Source organism: Mauremys reevesii, linkage group 6 (assembly GCF_016161935.1).
Source record: "Mauremys reevesii isolate NIE-2019 linkage group 6, ASM1616193v1, whole genome shotgun sequence".
NCBI lineage: Eukaryota > Metazoa > Chordata > Testudines > Geoemydidae > Mauremys > Mauremys reevesii.
In genome coordinates this window covers 87,140,373-87,157,658 of record NC_052628.1, presented here as the reverse complement: position 1 = coordinate 87,157,658, position 17,286 = coordinate 87,140,373, and the positions used below count along the sequence as shown (strand labels likewise).

Here is a 17,286-nt window from a genome sequence, read left to right as displayed (position 1 = left end):
GTCAGCTAGCCCTGTAATTATCGTGATATATGTGTAAATATCCCCAGCATGTGTGGTAATTTTACCTCAGTGACTATTGCTACTAATCTGTACCTGCCTTAATATCACCAATTGCTTTTTGTATCTCAGCATCACATGCCCCTTGTTCTGTTCCTCAGGGCGTGTCTGCACTACCAACTTTTACGGCAGTAGTTTTTCATGTCCGCACTACCCCCCTTCTGCCAGTGGAGAGCATCCTCACTAGGGGTGCTTGCACCAACTTATAAGAGGGACAGTGTGGGGGCCTGAGAACATGGGAGCTCCCCACTACAAGCCGGGCCTTCGCCGCTTCCCTGCTCCCAAGATGGGCCACCACCTGGGCTGCTGCTGCCTCCCCAATCTGAGTAGTGCAGTGTCTCAGAAGTACAGGCCTCAGAAGCACCTTTTCTGCTGTTGCTTCTTCTATGCCCTTGCTGATGCCTTTTGTCTGCTGCTTTCTCATTCCTTTTTCTCTTCTCACATTCCTCCCTTCCTCCAAATCTGCCGCCTTCTCACTCTGCAAAAATCTCAGCATGAACAGCTGCAAACAGCTCATGTAATCATTACAAATAATCAGGATATGTACAGAACCACTAAGCTCACCCAGGATCTTGCATTTATAACCCTGGTTTCTTATCTTCCCAACTCCTCATTTTGTTTTCTTCGGTCTTGAGTCAGTCACTACTTAGATTGTATACTTTTCAGGCAGAAGCTGCATGTTTTGAGTCTCGTGACTAGCGTGCTCTTTAGTAATATTTATTCACTAAGTATTTATCTTTCATATATACTTAAAATTGCTTGTCTTAGAAATCTAAAGAGAACATGAGGTAAGTTATTCTCTTGTATTCAGGAATAGAGATCACCTAATTCTGAATGAAACTCCAAGTGATCTATGTCTAAAATACTGAATAGTGGGTGAATGTAGTAACCGTAGCATCCTGACAAATCTCTGTGGCCTTTGACGCTCACCATTGGCATTCCAGTGATATTACATGGTTCCATGTTGTCAGCTGTTAATACTTCTGCATGTTCTAGCAAATGTACTAGTACAATCTTTTTGCGTATAGATAACAGCTGACAAGCATGCTAATTTGACAACCCTACTTGAGTGAGTGCAAAAAAATTTTTTTTCTAAAGTAAATCAGTAATACCCAGTGAGCTGACTTTTCACACTGTGAATCATGTCTGATGGGAATGGCGCTAAAGAATGCAGGCCTTCAGAGATTGAGATTCTCACACTTGACTCCATATTTCAACTGCGTCCCAAGCCCCCAAATAAAACCCCAACAACTACAAAACAACAACAAAACCCAACCAAAACTGAGCACAGATTCTTTAGAGAGATTAAATTCTAAAGGTATAAGTTACAGGGCATCCTGAATTGTGACAGTATAGTTATTTCTTGTCAAACAGTCCTTGTGATTCAAAGCTGAGATTGGCTGACTCCTATTGTAGTCTAGCCAAAATTTTGAGAATCTTAGGTAAGTTATTTTTAGATACGAATGAAGACTTGGAAAATAATTTGGTGCTACTTTTATATAATGCTCTGATTTTCACATTGCTTCACTGACTAGGGCATTCTGCCTATACTCTTTGATAATTTGCTATTTTGTGCAATTTATTAACGAATGCTGTTTCAACATAGAATGTAGCTTTTAAACATATTTTTAAAACTTAAACAAGGATTAGAGTGCTGCTCTTCACATATTGGTCCTCAAGTACAGGGAGAATGTTTTTTGTGCACAACTTATTCTAGTAGCGCTATTAGTGTCTTGCAGGAACTTTGAACGGACTGACAGGCAGTGGGATACCCTATCTTTGCGCTCTAGCAACGTTTAAATAAGTTTATCCTAAACAACAAAAATTGTTAAACTTTCCTAGCGGTCTGAAAATACAGCAGCAATTGAAAAGTAATAAAATTGTGTGACCACAGTGTTCCCAAATTTCTCAACCTAATTCATTGGAATTACACATTTTCTCAGAACAGCACTAACATTTTGATTGCAAATGCGTACTGAGTGGACATTTAAACCCAAGTTAGAATGCTGTTGGAATATATTTCTTTTGGGGAGCATGACAATATTCCATATCTAGTCTGCTGAGATCTTTAGGATTGAATGTTTGATCAGTTTGAATATCTTGATCAACTGAACACTTGAAAAAATAGGGCTGTTTTTCTGGATTAGAATTAACTTTCACAAACCTCTCATAAGACTGTTAATATTTACTGATTAAATACAGTAAATAGGAGAGAAGCAAGTGTGAACTGCTAGGTAGAATGAAGTGCTCATCAATTTAACCATCCCTGTTGTGGGATATAAGTGCTGAGCCATGAACACATAAAGAGCTTCATAACTGTCACTCTCAAGAAATCCTGTTGCCTGAAGAACTGAGGTCACTTTGATTAGAGATTTTTTTTGTATGCCTCTAGATAACATAGTAATGAAATGACAACCAAGAACAACTTTACACCTGATTCTACAAATGTTATTTTAACTTGTGGATTAGTTTTGCATTGTTGTTCATGAGTAATTAAGCTTTTCTTTGTACACATTTCTAATATTTCAAGGTGGGTTATTCCGTGTACATATATTAGTGAGCAGCTGGTAGCCAGAGCTGCTGCATTAGCTGAAGCCTGAGCCCCACTGCCCTGGGCTGAAGCTGAAGCCTGAGGAACTTAGCTTTGTGGGGCCACCTCATGGCATGGGGCCCTAGGCAGTTGCCCTGCTTGCTACACCATAATGCCAGCCTTGGCTTTTAATTTACTGGATATGCAGAAAGAGTTGTTGTGGCACAGGTGGGCTGTAGAGTTTTTATAGCATTACTGGTGGGCCTCAGAAAGAAAAAGGTTGAGAACCCCTGCAATAGATCTTATTTGCTTTATCTATTGTTTTGTTTGTGAGATCACTAGACTCTTTTCAAGATCTTCCCACTCTGTCTTCTGTGTTCCCCATTTGTCATTTTGTGAAGTAGTGCTAGCCCATTTAGCCTCCTCTTCATAAAATATGTAAGGTTTCTATCTTGATTTGGCTATGAATTCCTTTAGGAGACAAAATATGTTGTCACATGAAACCCCAGGTCTTCTCTGGGGTAGGTTTTGGGAATTCCTAAGGTGGCATATTGATCTGGTTTGATAATGTAGCATTGTGTCTTTAACTATGCATTAATAGTTAGTTGTCTGTGTGAGGTGTATACAATTTGCTTGTCAATCTTACAGAAAGTTTTGAATTTTTGCTCATGATTTGTGGATGTTCAACTTTTATTCCATAATCTAATCATGGTCTGGAATATTATTCACTAGTTTAGATCACTTTTTATCAAGTGTTCTGTAATCAACAGCAGATTCTCAATGGTAGAATCACAGTTTGCATGGAAAGTGTGAGCTGTTTTTCTGTATTACAAAATTAAGAGCAAGGTGAATCAACACATCTGATTCTGAGAGAACTGCAACCCATATGTCTCATTGCAGTTGCACATGACTAGATTTGTTTATATGGGCCTCCATCACTATGCCCACAAAAGTGTGAAGGGAAAAAATATCTTGTTGTAGTTTTCCTACAGTATTGTCACTCCAAGTTATGCCACCTGCATAAAGTAGGCTTTGTGAAGTTGATGCAACTTTCTTCAGAATTTCCTGCATTTTAGAAAAAGAAAACAGTATCAAGCCAAGTTCTGAAGACATACAAATCTGGAGCTTTAGTTTTGTCTCTTCACAAGCAGAAATGAAAGGTTTGTGTGTAAAATTTGTGCTGCTTGGTGTTGAAGGAGCAAGTTCTGAGAGCTACAGTAGGAGTTTTAGACTCTTTCTGTATAGGCTCTAGGATGTAGTTTTAAATAAGCACAAGTACAAATTGTAATAAAAGGGATAGGACATCTGACAAAAAGAACTATTGGGTTACTCACAGTAAGCAAGCCGACTTTTCTGTTACAATCCATTTGTTATAGGCAAATGCTTTTTAGCAACAGAATGTTCCACAGTTTGTAGATAAGCCCCAATTCTGCATTGATAACTATGTACTTCTGTTGACATCAGTGAGGCTTTGCAAGTTTGCTCACATAGTTCCTAAAAGTTGTATTGGGGTCTTAGGTTGTAACAAATTGCTTTGGAGATCAAATGGACTGTTTTGTTTCTGTTCCGAGAGCAGAATAGGGAAGCTAGCTGTCTGTCTTCTGTGGTATGTTCAGATATGTTGTTTTCTGGGCAGCCTGTAAAACTAATTAGTGTAAATGTTTATATATCAGGGTTTGTATTACATCCTAGAGTATCCATTCAAGTTTCTGTTGTGCTAGCCTTGCCAGCCACTTCACCTTGCTTGGTTCAGATATCAATAGAAAACAATGTAGCTTGCCCTATAATGTACTTCGTTTCATCTTTGCTAGTCTATCCACTAGTGTGAACCCTTCCTATAACTTGCACCTCTTTTCATCATCAGAGGAGGCATGCTATTGATTTCAGCACATGGAACCAGGTTGTAACAGTAGCTATTCCACTACTAAATTCTATGTCTAGGTAGGCTAACTTGATTACCCATTAATTTAGAACTAAATATCTGTTCTAGTAAGGAAAACAGTATCTTCACTTCCAGAAACACCATAAAATTTGGCCAAATAAAATGTATTCTGCTGGCTACTAATCTTTTTAGACATGCCTTTGAATTGCAGCAATGCTATGGAGTAAAATTATTTTGTAAATTAGTATAGTCAAACTTTATTAATTTGTGTATCCTCTGACTTACATGCATAGAATTAATTTATTTCCAGTTTTCATAGTGTTCTAATAAAGAAATGTCCAGTATTACAAAGACTTCATAGTGTTAATAAATATAATTAGTGTAAAGTAATCACATATGAACAAATTAAAGATAAACTAGAATATATTGAGATTTTTTTTCACTTGCTACTGAAATGCTCAAAATCAAGTAGCTGGTAATTGGTCTAGTCACTAGTGGAAATTACTGAGATTCTAATGAAGATACAGAAAACACAAAAAGCATGCTGGTAAAATACAATTTAAGGAAATAAAGCCATTTTAAATTCATTTGATCTTGGCTTACAACTAAAGTGACATTTCATAAGTTCAGCCAAAATGGATTGCTTTTAAATAGATCAGTGTATGGGTAACTTGAATTCAGAAGCATTCCTGATCTCGTGTTGAATCTTGATACCTTGTGTGTATGCATTGTGATACTGTCTTTAATTACATGAGCACATACTATTTTTTTCTTTAACACATGGTAATTGTTTGTAGCTTTCTAGGTATTTTAAAAATAAAACTGAATAAACAAATTCCATCATGTGGCATCATATTGATGTCTACATGATTCTTCATGAGAGTTCGGACTTTTAGATCTACTGCACGGACCTCTGTTTGAACTCAAAGAGTAACTGATGGTGGTAGGTTGTAATCCTCTATATCAGTGGGTCTCAAACTTTTGTACTGGCGACCCCTTTCACATCGTAAGCCTCTGAGTGCGACTCCCCCTAATAAATTAAACACACTGTTTAATATATTTAACTCCCTTATAAATGCTGGAGGCAAGCAGGGTTTGGGGTGGAGATTGACAGCTCATGACACCCTGAGAGGTCGCGACCCCCAGTTTGAGAACCCCTGCTTTGTATGGACTGTCAGTGGGACACTGTCAGTGGATTTCACAGGAATCTTGGGTTGCATACCAGGCATTGGAGGGTGTGTGCTCTAGCGGGCACAGACTTTTTTGTTCATTACCCCAAGTTTCACCCCTTCTGCCCCATGCCGTCCAAACTGTCCCTGTCCTGTCTTTTACCAACCTTTTCCTCTTTGTTCCAGTCCTGTTCGCCTCACCTAATCATTCCCAGTCTATTTGTCCAGCAAGTTCTAGTCTCACCCTCTGGCTCTTAATTACAGAAGAGACAGTCATCTTGCTCTGTTTTAGTGCTTAGCCTCATCTTGGCCTGCAGCAGCCCAGAACCACAATTGCAGGGAAAGTTCTGCTCAAACTTTGTGGAATCAAGCTGCAAAGTTTTAGCAAGTCAACTGTGATGTGCAAACTGCAATTTTTGAATTTTTTTTTTAAATCTTGGATTTGTGGCTGACCAAAGCATAGAGGCAAAACTTATTTTTCCTAAGCCTTGTTATCAGAAATTTTGGCTGAATTTTTTTCCATAAAAATAAGCCTGAGGCAGACACCTGATATAGAAAAAAATCAGCTCAAATGTTTTGGCAAAATTATAAGAACCAAAGATAGTCTTACAGTGAGCAGTGTCTGGCACTCTTAAGTGGTAATACAAGCCCCACCTATAATATTAATTGCCTGTGTATTATATAATAGCACTTGATTTGGTGTCTGAAGCACATTTATATAGGAAGTGGCCTAGTTTTTAAAAGTTGTGAAGTAGGTTTAGTAAGTATCTGTTGCAAAGTGTGTAATCCCTTTCAAAAGCAGTATGCTATTCTTTATCAACTGTACAGTAATGGTTTCCCTGAAATTCTGTTTCTTAGCATCAGAATAACTTGATTTTATTTTGTGGCACAATGACACAGCAGAAAAACAATAAAAAAAGCCATATTCCTTTAACCTTCGGACATGAAATGTAACTATGTTTATTACTCTTTCCCCAGCCCAGTGTATTAATTGTAAGCTACAAGGAACTATCAAAACCAGCTTCTCAGTTTGGACCCTATAAGCAAGCAGAATGGAGGCCTGACAGCACAATGATAGCTGTTTCAGTAAGTAGAGAATTGTTTTCTTTGAAATTGTGATGTTTGTGTGTATGTGAGAGTGAGTGTATATATCAATCTTAACTAATGCCAAAAGGCCTTATGTACCATAGGTAACAAGTCCCATATAAAGACCAACTATGCAAACCATAATCAATATTGATCATTGGTACAGCACCCAGTTCTCATGCATGATATGCATAATAAAAACTTAAAGGAAATCTAGTTTTGAATTTTGCACAGAGGAGCATTGTGGATGTTCATTATTTGTATTACAGTAGTGCTTAAAGGCCCCGCTCAGGAATCTGTGCCTCTTGGTCCTAGGCATTTTACAGACTTGAAGTACAAAGACGGTCCCTGCCCCAGAGTCTACAGACAAGACTTAATAGATGGGTCACACAAACAGGTGGGGAGAGGGTAAAGAAGGAGGAGATAACAATGTTTTAAAAAAAAAAAAAAAACCAAACATCTTGCTTGGTAAGTAGTAGCCATGGCTTTTCAGCTGTATAGACATCACAGTAGACGTGAATCTTAGAGGATAAAGTAATAGCTTTATGGATATTTTGGGGGAGGTTTTTCCTATGCATAGGGAATGGCATGAGAATGAGCAATGGAGTGTTTTGAGAGAGAAGCTGAGCGATGGGTAATAAACACTGGAGCAAAGGCAGCTTTCAACATTATGACTTCATGCTGCATAGCTACTAAATCAGATTCATTCCTGAAGAACCTTAAAGACAAGAAGCTTGTATCTTATGAATGGAAAAGCCCAGTAGAAAGAAGCTGGGAGTGTGATCAAGCAAATTGCTAGGAAAACTATCTTAGCAGCAGCATATTGAATGGATTTGAAGAGGCAAGGTTGCAGCAATAAAGACTAGAGAGTAGAAGAGGAGGAAGGCTGGATCTTAACTGTATAGGAAGAAACCTCAAGACTTGGATATGGCATGGATGTACGGGTCTAAAGAGAAGGCCAAATTGAAGGTGATATCTAGATTATGGGCCTGAGTGACTGTGATGTGTGTGGGAGTCAGAACTGGAAAGGACCTCGAAAGATCATTTAGTCCAGTCCCTGGCACTTAAGGCAGGACTAAGTATTAGAGGAAGGTTTGAGAAGGATGGTGATCATGAGTTCAGTTTTGGCCATGTTGAGTTTTATCACTTGACATCCATCAGATGTTAAAGACAAGTGAAGAAGTAGGTTCAGATGGTATGCAGAAGCACGTTTTTGGGTCATCAGCATAAAGTTGCCTGAAGTTGTACATGTGTGAGGTTATCCAGTGACAATGTACAGGGGCACAAAAGAAGGAGCCCAGGTTTAGTTCTGTAGGATCCTCTCCAAAAGTTGGAGATGAGGAGGACCCACTGAAGAGAGATTAGAGAAGAGAGGTTGAAGTCACAAAAGCCAAGGGAGGACAAGACTTCAAGAAGATAAATATTTGAGATGTGGATTGGGTTAGAAAGGAAACTGGGAGAGAACTCCAGAGTCACCAGTCCTACATGGAAAGAGACTCTGTCTTCCTCTCCATTTTTTGTATAGGGACAGTGAGTTCTGGTTTTGCTGTTCTCAGCCATGTTGTTGCTTGTATGTCTCAGCTGCAGTGAGACACAAAATAAATACATTTTCAGATGGTTGGAAGGCTTTAAGTACTGAAAGCTTAGCTATTCATCGGATATACTGCATCTGAACCACACACACAAATATGTTAGATATAAATTCTTCAAATATAAATTCTTTAGCATTTTCATTAGTGATTGCCCTACTATATTAAAACATCTCTCTGTAAGATTCTTTAGTAGAAACTCATCAAATATTGTACAAATCTGATTGTTTACAGTGTGGCCATTTTTGCTTTCTTTAGTAATTCCTGTGTTTGTCTATGTACTATGGTAGCATTACAAAACTGTCAAGAAAATCTACTCTCTGAAGGCTAATATGGAATTTTATTTACTTAGCAAAAACATTATTCTCCCAGAGTGACTGGCCAAGTAGAACTTTACAATAATGTTATGTAGCATTCTTCTAGCTTCACTGCTAGAGAGAGAAGGATTTTTAGTTCATCTGTATTATAGCATTACCAAGCTAATATCAATGCTTTACAGTAATTTCAGCATTTTAAACTGTCACTGTATGCAAGTGGCATCTTATTCATACCTAGGGGGGCATGAATCATTATGTTGAATTATTTATTATAGGTTGAACTTCTTGTAAATCTTGTTTTTCTCAAATTTTAATTGGGAACTGAGGATTGCAATAAGATGTTGTATTAAGTTATTGCCATTTAGTTTTGTACAACTTTTAAATTATGACTCCGTGGACTGGGTGGGTACTTCTGGAAATCAGGTGAATAGCCAGGAATCTTTTGATTAAATCCATCTTTTGTGCTTCTTTCTCTGCTGGAGTCTTTCCTGGACTTTACTAAACTATAAGTGTCTGATAAATTGCTATAATGCTGCTCAGACTCCTTAAAAACCACTATTTAAACCTATGGAACTCTTGTGAGTAAAAATACAAAATTGTTCAATAAACAGTAAACATTTATCCCTTGAGCTTTTTTCCCTGTGTATATTATGGCAGAGTTTGAACCTAAGGGCTTTACTCTACTGGCCACCTCTGTTCCAAGGCAGCACGTTAGTGAGTGGTCTTGCAGAAGTGTAACAGCAGAATTTGGCCCAGTGACACTCCCAGGGAGTGTCTGAGCAATGTGTGAGGGAAGAGTCTCTGTTCATCAGATGATGTACATGCTCACATTTGTACCTAAAAGGGATATCAGGTGTTATGATGAAGGGCATATACTACAGGTCATGTATTAATACCTGAAGTGTGTTTTCTTACATAAACCATGGTCTTCCAAAATCACTTCAATTTCAAACTGCCAAATGAGTTGCTACAATTAGGATTGAAAAAGCTAGTTTCGTGAATGTTTAAATTAAACTAAACTGCTGAAATATGCTGCATTATATTAACAAATATATTTTTGGGGTGTTGAAAAGTGTTAGGACACATTTGACATGAGATTGATGTGCTGTTTTGTGAACCAGAGTTGATTTTTAGTAATTTTCTGGATAAGTTACAGTACTCTAGAATGTTTTTGTAGGACAGTGCTTAATATATTGCTGATGCAAGGTGGTGGAAATTCTGAACTCCCATGTCTTCAAGACAGAGTTCATGTGAGTTTCAGTTTCATAAACTAAAATAACTTGCATTCAGAATGAAAGTCAAACTGTTGTTGAAAGGTGCAGCTTCAGAGGCTTAATTATTTCCTGCTCAAGAAAAGGGATAGCACTAGCTCTCAATTAGACAGCCAGGGCTATATACATTCTTGAATTGGAAGATAAATTTGTTGACCTAATAATATATAAAATTCCTTGTGGGAAAAAATAACGATGTGTGCCCTTGTTCATCTTCTTAACAAGGGAGCGCTTGACTGCATGTACTGAGTTTTACTGTTCCCCAGATGACCAAAGTGATGTCAAATGCAGAAATAAATTGAAATTACAATAGGTAGCAAAAGCTACTTCTCTAGGAACATTATTGTTGCTTGTATCTATGTGTGCAAAACTCTTCCACTTCATCTTGCTGTTACCTTCCCCTTCCTTTTTTGACCCTGCCTCAGGCTGAGCTCTAGGCTGAATCAGGACTAGGAACAAATGTTTGTAGGGTGTCTAGATTAACATTTATAATCATGTTAACTCTGTTCAATTGCCAGTCAATTACATTGTTACAACAGGACCAAAAAGATTTAGTCTAGATCAGGGGTTCTCAAACTTCATTGCACGGTGATCCTGTTCTGACAACAAAAATTACTATATGACCCCAGGACAGGGGACTGAAGCCTGAGCCCATCCGAGTCCTGCCGCCTCGGGTGAGCGGGGACAAAGCCAAAGCCCGAGCCCCTCCGCCCCAGGTGGATGGGCCAAAGCCCAAGCCCCACTGTCCAGGCGAGAAGCTTCGGCCCCGGTCCCCAGCAAGTCTAATACCTGCACTGGTGACCTCATTAAAATGGGGTTGTGACCCACTTTGGGGTCCTGATGCACAGTTTGAGAACAGCTGGTATGGATGAAACCAGAATATCAAATGTATTTCTAGTCCTCCTCCTTTTCTTATACTTCCCCTGCTGCTGCCTGTCTTCCACGAGTCCTATAATATGTTTTTCTGTTCAGGACTTGATTCCCAACATATGCAGTGGGATTTTGCTGTTGTTAAAAAGCTATAGGAACAGAGTTAACTAGTCTCACACTGTCAAAGGAAAATCATATAGATGAATCCTTTGCAATGCAGCGAATACACTCCTGGATTTATAAGCATATGTATCTCAGATCTCTCAAAGCAAGGAAGGTGGATGTCCTGGCAGTCTATTGACAGAGTGACCAGGGCACTGGGGAGCTGTAGAATGTGGCAGTTTTATTTGTGTAAAACTATCCTACCTAGTGTAAAGTAATTGCGCAGTTGAATGATTATAGTGATCTTGCAACAAATTTGTAATAAAATGTTCAGTTCCTTTATTGTTCAAGTAGCTTCATTGATGACATTTGATGTGCTGTTCAGAAGTAAACCTAAGGATAGCAGCTTGTACTAAGGATGGAATTCAAGAAGGTCTTTTGTGTGTTAATGTCAGTAGGAAGATACTTTACAGTATTGTTTTACTTTTCCTATCTGGATAGGATTCTTATGAGTTTAAATATTTGAACAGGTGCTAAGCAATGGAAAAAACTTATGTAGATGTTAGAAATAGATGCATGTTAAGTTTCTGTACTATGTATTGTGCAGTGAAGTTAATTTTGTTGCACAGTGGCTGGAAATAAATGGAAACTTAACTCTCAAGGTCAGAGTGGCACGTTTTTTGTCATCTCGAAGGAAGAAAGGTATTTGCCTTGAAGAATCCTGTTTTTTTTATATTCCTGTTTTTTAGTTTGAAGCTGAAACTCAAATTGAATATATTAAAAAGCACTAAGTTTTTGGTGCAAAAACTCTATTTAAGCTGATGAAATAAGCGAACAAGCACGTTTCCCTTTTGGTTCCTTAGCTGAAAAACAGGAAACCAGCTCTGGAAAGAAATTTGAAACCTTTCATATTTCTTTGCTTCTTGCCTTCAGTCTTTTTCCTTCGAGTGCATGCCCATCCAGTTTTAAAATGAATGAGACATAGTTTAGTTTAAATGCATTTGCCCACTTGTCTAGATGCTGCTGCTAAATATTTGGTAAGAAACTGCTGGCTGGCTGACTTGAGACCTTCTTGGTCATCTGCCTCTGCTGTATTTATGCAGGCATTGTATGAATTCTTAGTCTTAACTGTACGTGTTAATGACTGAATAAACATACGTCTGCTAGATTAATAAAATATTAAAGTTTGAAACTACTTCTGTCATATTGAAAGGCAGATTTGTTTGAATTATGGTGGTATGGTATGCCTAAACCCATTGCCCCCTCTTTCCCAGTCTCAGAGGTGCTGAGGATATGCTACTCTAGTGTTTACTGCAGCAGCTTTACTGCACAATTTTGTGGGCACTTCGGTCCCGATTTGTAAAGGTATTTGGATGTTAGGCACCTAGTGGGATTTTTGAAAGTGCTTAGGTCCCTAACTCCCATTCATTTAAATGAAAATCGCACTAGGTGCCTAAATACCTTTTTAAAAATCAGGCCCATACTCCTACAGTCTGAACTCTAATCTCCGTATTTAAGGAGGAAAATACCTACCAGTGGTATGCTTTTCATATTGTCTTTTACTGTACAAGTGATCCATATGGTGGATTTTAAGAAGTAGTATGGATTTTTAGCAGAAATGCATCTTGATTTCAGGGTTGTTCAGTATAACTTTCTTGTGTAACATTTTGCATATCATTGGCTGATGTAAGGTTAATTGAAGCATCTTGTTTATGATCAACCATATTTTGTCTTAAGTAGCACATGCACACATAGTGTGGTAATCACACTGGTATATGAAACTGGTATATGAAATTAAGGACTTTTTTACTGGATTTTCTACTTAGTTTGTAAAATGTTTGAGACTTCTATAATGGTTTTTATTGGAATTCCTGTAAGTTTTACGTATATACACACACAAATACAACATTTGTAAAAGCTGCAGCATCTATCTCTTTCAGACCGCAAATGGATACATCTTATTTTTTGATATTCCATCCTCAAGGGACAAGTATCTTTATGAGCCTGTGTATCCCAAGTAAGTAGTCTAAACTTTATTCTTTGCAGTGTACACTACAGTAAATAGCTTTACTTACGTTGAATGTACTTCTTTGCAAAGAACTTCTTTAAAAAATGTTACAAAACTAGATTCATATAATACAAAAATGTCTCCAGAGGTATTTTAATGATCACTGAAAACAATTCCTAAAACTTTTGAAGGGCTGTTTAGTGGAAAAGTGATATATACTTGATGGAACCCTTGGGTTTTTGATGCACAGGTAAGATGCTTGGTTTTGCCACCAGAAGAGCTCTGCAACTTACAGCAATAAAATGTTCTAATTTTAAAACCGATTAAAAACAATCGTTCAGTTTCATGAAACCTAATGATATAAGCCTCAGTTCTTAGTTTTGTCCAGTGGAACAAACCATGCCTGAAAGAAACCCCAGCATATAATTTTGTACATTTCTGCCAAAAAATTAACTGTTTTAAAGCATCTCTAAACTGTCTTTAAACAGGTTTGAAAGTAAAATTCATGTTACTGTACATAATTTATTTTTAATGTCTTGTATTTATGTAATGCCTCTTATTTCCAAATGGTTACAGACTACAGAATATACTTCACTTTTTTGAAATGCTGCCAGTGAAATATGCTGAACTTTTAACAATGCACTTTAATGTTACTAAAAGGATTGGTACAGAAGCTGAAAATTACATTTAAAGCTGTAGGGATAAATGTTATTATGTAGGCAGAATCTGTAGTCTTTTAAATCATAAACTGGCTAAGACAATAGAGTGATAACTATGCTTGAGTGGTGAGAGGCTCCTTTTTACATATGTGAAAAATGGCACTTCCTTAAAACTATGATGAGCTTTGGTTCCCTATTGATTCTGAAGAAAGAAAACATACATACTTGGGGCCTCTTGACTCCATAGCCACAAAATTTGCCATGGATTACCCCCCACTCTAGAATCCAAGATTCCATTTTAAAACATTTAGTCTTCATGGTTTTGCTCAAACCTTGGTTAAATTGGTTTTTTTGTTCAAAAGTGGGTGAAATGTGGCAGGATGTCTCCTCTTAATCTATAATCTCATTAGATAAAATCCTTTAAAAAATTGCAGAACAGTTAAAGAAATATTCTGATATAAAGTGAGATTATGTACTCACATCTTTTTTTCTACAGTTTCAAGGTTCTGATGAGATCACAGAATTTTTATATCAACAGACCATTTCTACCATAAAATGAAGTGGCAATATATAAATAAAACTGTGAATTAATAATTTTGATGAGACAGCGTTCACCTCTGGATGCTTCTGAGGTGCACTGGGCAAGCTAAATAGTGCAGTTTGACAGTGAGTAGAAAGTGTGGAAGGGAGCTTTGGAGCACCATTGACCAGCATTGCCATCATAATCATCACTGCTGCCTGCTGAGACCATCTGCGCTACTTGGCTTCCTTTCTCTTGATCATATGGTGTTCTGGCCAGACCAAATAAAGAGAGGGCACCTGATGAAATTACTATTTTGATGACTGTCTTGAGCAACTCCTGCGATTTGAATCTGAGGGCAAGTCTACACTACTGCACTGTGTCGGCATAGCTGCACCCTTGCAGCCGTGCCTCTGTAGTGCATCTGGTGAAGACGCGCAGTGCTGATGGGAGAGCGCTCTCCCGTCAGCATAATTACTCCACCTCCACGAGAGGCAGAAGCTATATCTGCAGAGGAGCATCTCCCGCTGACATAGCAGTCTGGAGGGAGCTTAGTCGATGTAACTTACATCAATCGGGGAGGTGTCTTTTTCACACCCCTGAGCATCGTAAGTTACATCGACTTAAGCGGTAGTGTAGACCAGCTCTATGATGCCTACTGCTGCACTTTCCCCTAGTGCAGTGGTCCCCAAACTTTTTATCTCACACCTCCCTCACCCCTGTCTGCCCCCCATCCTTGAGTTGGGGTCAGGACCATGTCTCCAGGATGTGGGGGTGTGATCAAGGGTAAGGGAGCCGAGGCTGGGGCCACAGCTGGGGGGTGGGGGCCAGGAGCAGAGCTGGATGGTGCTGCCTCCCCACCCCCTGTGTGGGCTGGCCTGGGCCCCAGCCATGTCCCCCTGAACGTTCCTTCGTGCCGCACAGTTTGGGGACCTCTGCCCTAGTAGCAATACCACTTGAACAACTGTCAAGCCCGGGCTGTTTCCCTTAAGACTGTATAAATAGAGGCAATAATGAAGATTTGTTTAAAATGTACATAATAATTAAATGTAAGCGTATTTGTTATACCGTAAGATATGTAAGAAACATTTCCCAGCTCTTCATTTTAAACCTCAGCAAGTGCTGTTCTTTTTTCCTCACCTTTATTACTCTAGCTTTGGTTCTATAGACAGCAACTGATTTTTTGAGTTGTGCATCTTGTGTTGTGGCAGCATGTTTCATTTCAGGAGTGATTTATCTCTTTCAAATAACCCAGGTTAGAAAACAGGATAGATATTGTATTTTTTGTATACATTTTCTCTTTTGGGTCAATTTTAGACATGGATTTGGAGTTTTCACTTTGTGATTCTCCTTCTGTAGTTTTCTGTCCCTCTAATGATGTATCCTGTTTCGTAGCCTCATTTGATGAAATCCTGATCACTTGTTCCTGCCTGGTTCAACCTTCTACCAAAGGTGGCATGGATTTGTTTTGGATTGATTCCATTTCAAGTAACCAGCTGTCTCATTTTGCCCACTTCTGTCATCCTCGCTTTACTAATAGCAGCTCTTTATAAGAAGCAAAGCTGATGGTGTGATGTTTATATATGTACTCATATAATTGCATAAATTTGGTATCTAGAATCTTGTCTGTAATTGCAGAAGCAAATGAGAAATGTTGTCTTTGTTTAGACCTCTGTCTGTGCTTTGACCAAATGTGAGGTTAGCTATGAAGTTTTAAATCATGGATATCTTTACAAATTTAGCTTTGTAAATATTAGATCTTCACAACATCCAGTCTGAAGATTGAACTGCAGCTGTCTTACCTCCAGCTAAGGCGAGGAGGAGAGATGTTGAATCAGACTGCAGCTTGGATAAACCCTTATCTTATACCACTGTGTGGGCCTTGCAAAGATCTTGCTTAGGTCCTTACCCAAAATGATTTAGGGACCTGATATTCCTTGTGTGACACAAGCATAAGAACCTTTTTTTTAAAAAAAAAAAGGCCTTGTAAGTAACAAAAGACAGGTTAAATATTTGTGTGTCCCTTGACTAACATCTTAGTTTTAGATTCAAATTCTGTTTTAAGATATCTTTTTTTTTTTTTCTTCTACTTCCTCGTGGGCACCTGGTCTACCTGAATGCTGCTTTGGTATGTCGCAGACTAGAGCAGCTAATAGCATTTTAACCATTGATAGGAAGTATCCTCTGCTTACTATTCCACTGAAGATCCATCATGACTGGCAGAGGGGAGAGAATTGTTATAAGGGTGCTGAGGAGTACTCTTAAACTTTGTGGTTGCTGGGTGTGGAAGTGGGTGGCGGCAGAGATGGCATGGAGTTGTGGGAGCTCAGCCACTAATATGCTGGTACTGCAGCTTTTAGAAAGGGAGTGATGTAAACATCTGACTTCTTCCTCAGTAGCACCAAAAGATTTCTCTGCCCCATTATACCCTACCTGTGGGAAGGAGTCTACAGAAGTCTCACCCCTGAAGGAAGATGCAGGGTCTGTTGTAGTTCGAATGACATTGACATTCGACTACTCTAATAATTTATTGCAATTCACTTATAAGATTTTAGAAAGTATTGTCGGTGGGAATTAAATGGAGATCCACTCTGTGATGAAGATTCATTGGTGGTAGAATGATTTTGGAAGCTGTTCTAAAAGTATTTTTAAACTTCCATGGCCTTTTGAGTTTTGAATGCAACATGGAGGCCAGGTGTTTGCCTTTTTTCAGACACCCAAGGAATTGGACTGATGTGTAGTATGATCAGTGCCAGTAAGAAAAGGAGCAGAGCTGCACGTATGTTAAACGATTTCCAAATGAATTTTTGCTTGGTTGAGTGGAAAGTTTACCATGTGGTGCATATATCAGCCTTTCAGACAGCCCTTTATCAGATATAAAGAATAAAGCTGAATTTACTTTTACTTTCATGACTAATTGTGTATTTTTTCTAGTTTGTTACTGTTTATACATCATAGATAAATGTCAGGTTTATGTAGTTAACATGCATTCCCTTTTTTTAAAACAGATCGGGAAGCTCCACACTAGCAAGATCCCAGCAAATTTATTTTACACCTATTTTATTGCCAGAAAAATGGAATGAAACAGCCCAAAATGCTGAGAGCACATACTTTTTGAAGTGTATATAAATATACTGAAGGGGCATTGTATCTTGTATACATTACATGAGACTATCAGGAATTGAGGCTGTGCGCTCTGTTTTGTCTTGTAGGGATTTTATTTCTA

At 38.4% G+C, this 17,286-nt stretch overlaps 1 protein-coding gene across 2 annotated transcripts in view; it reads left to right on the top strand.

Moving 5' to 3' along the window:
• Nucleotides 1-17,286, top strand: part of RIC1 (RIC1 homolog, RAB6A GEF complex partner 1) — an 81,383-nt gene that overhangs the window by 5,238 nt on the left and 58,859 nt on the right. For both annotated transcript variants that reach the window (XM_039543368.1, XM_039543367.1), the window contains exons 2-3: nucleotides 6,617-6,724; nucleotides 12,814-12,890. In XM_039543368.1, the coding sequence (XP_039399302.1) occupies nucleotides 6,617-6,724; nucleotides 12,814-12,890 (185 nt within the window). The remainder of the gene's footprint in view (nucleotides 1-6,616; nucleotides 6,725-12,813; nucleotides 12,891-17,286) is intronic.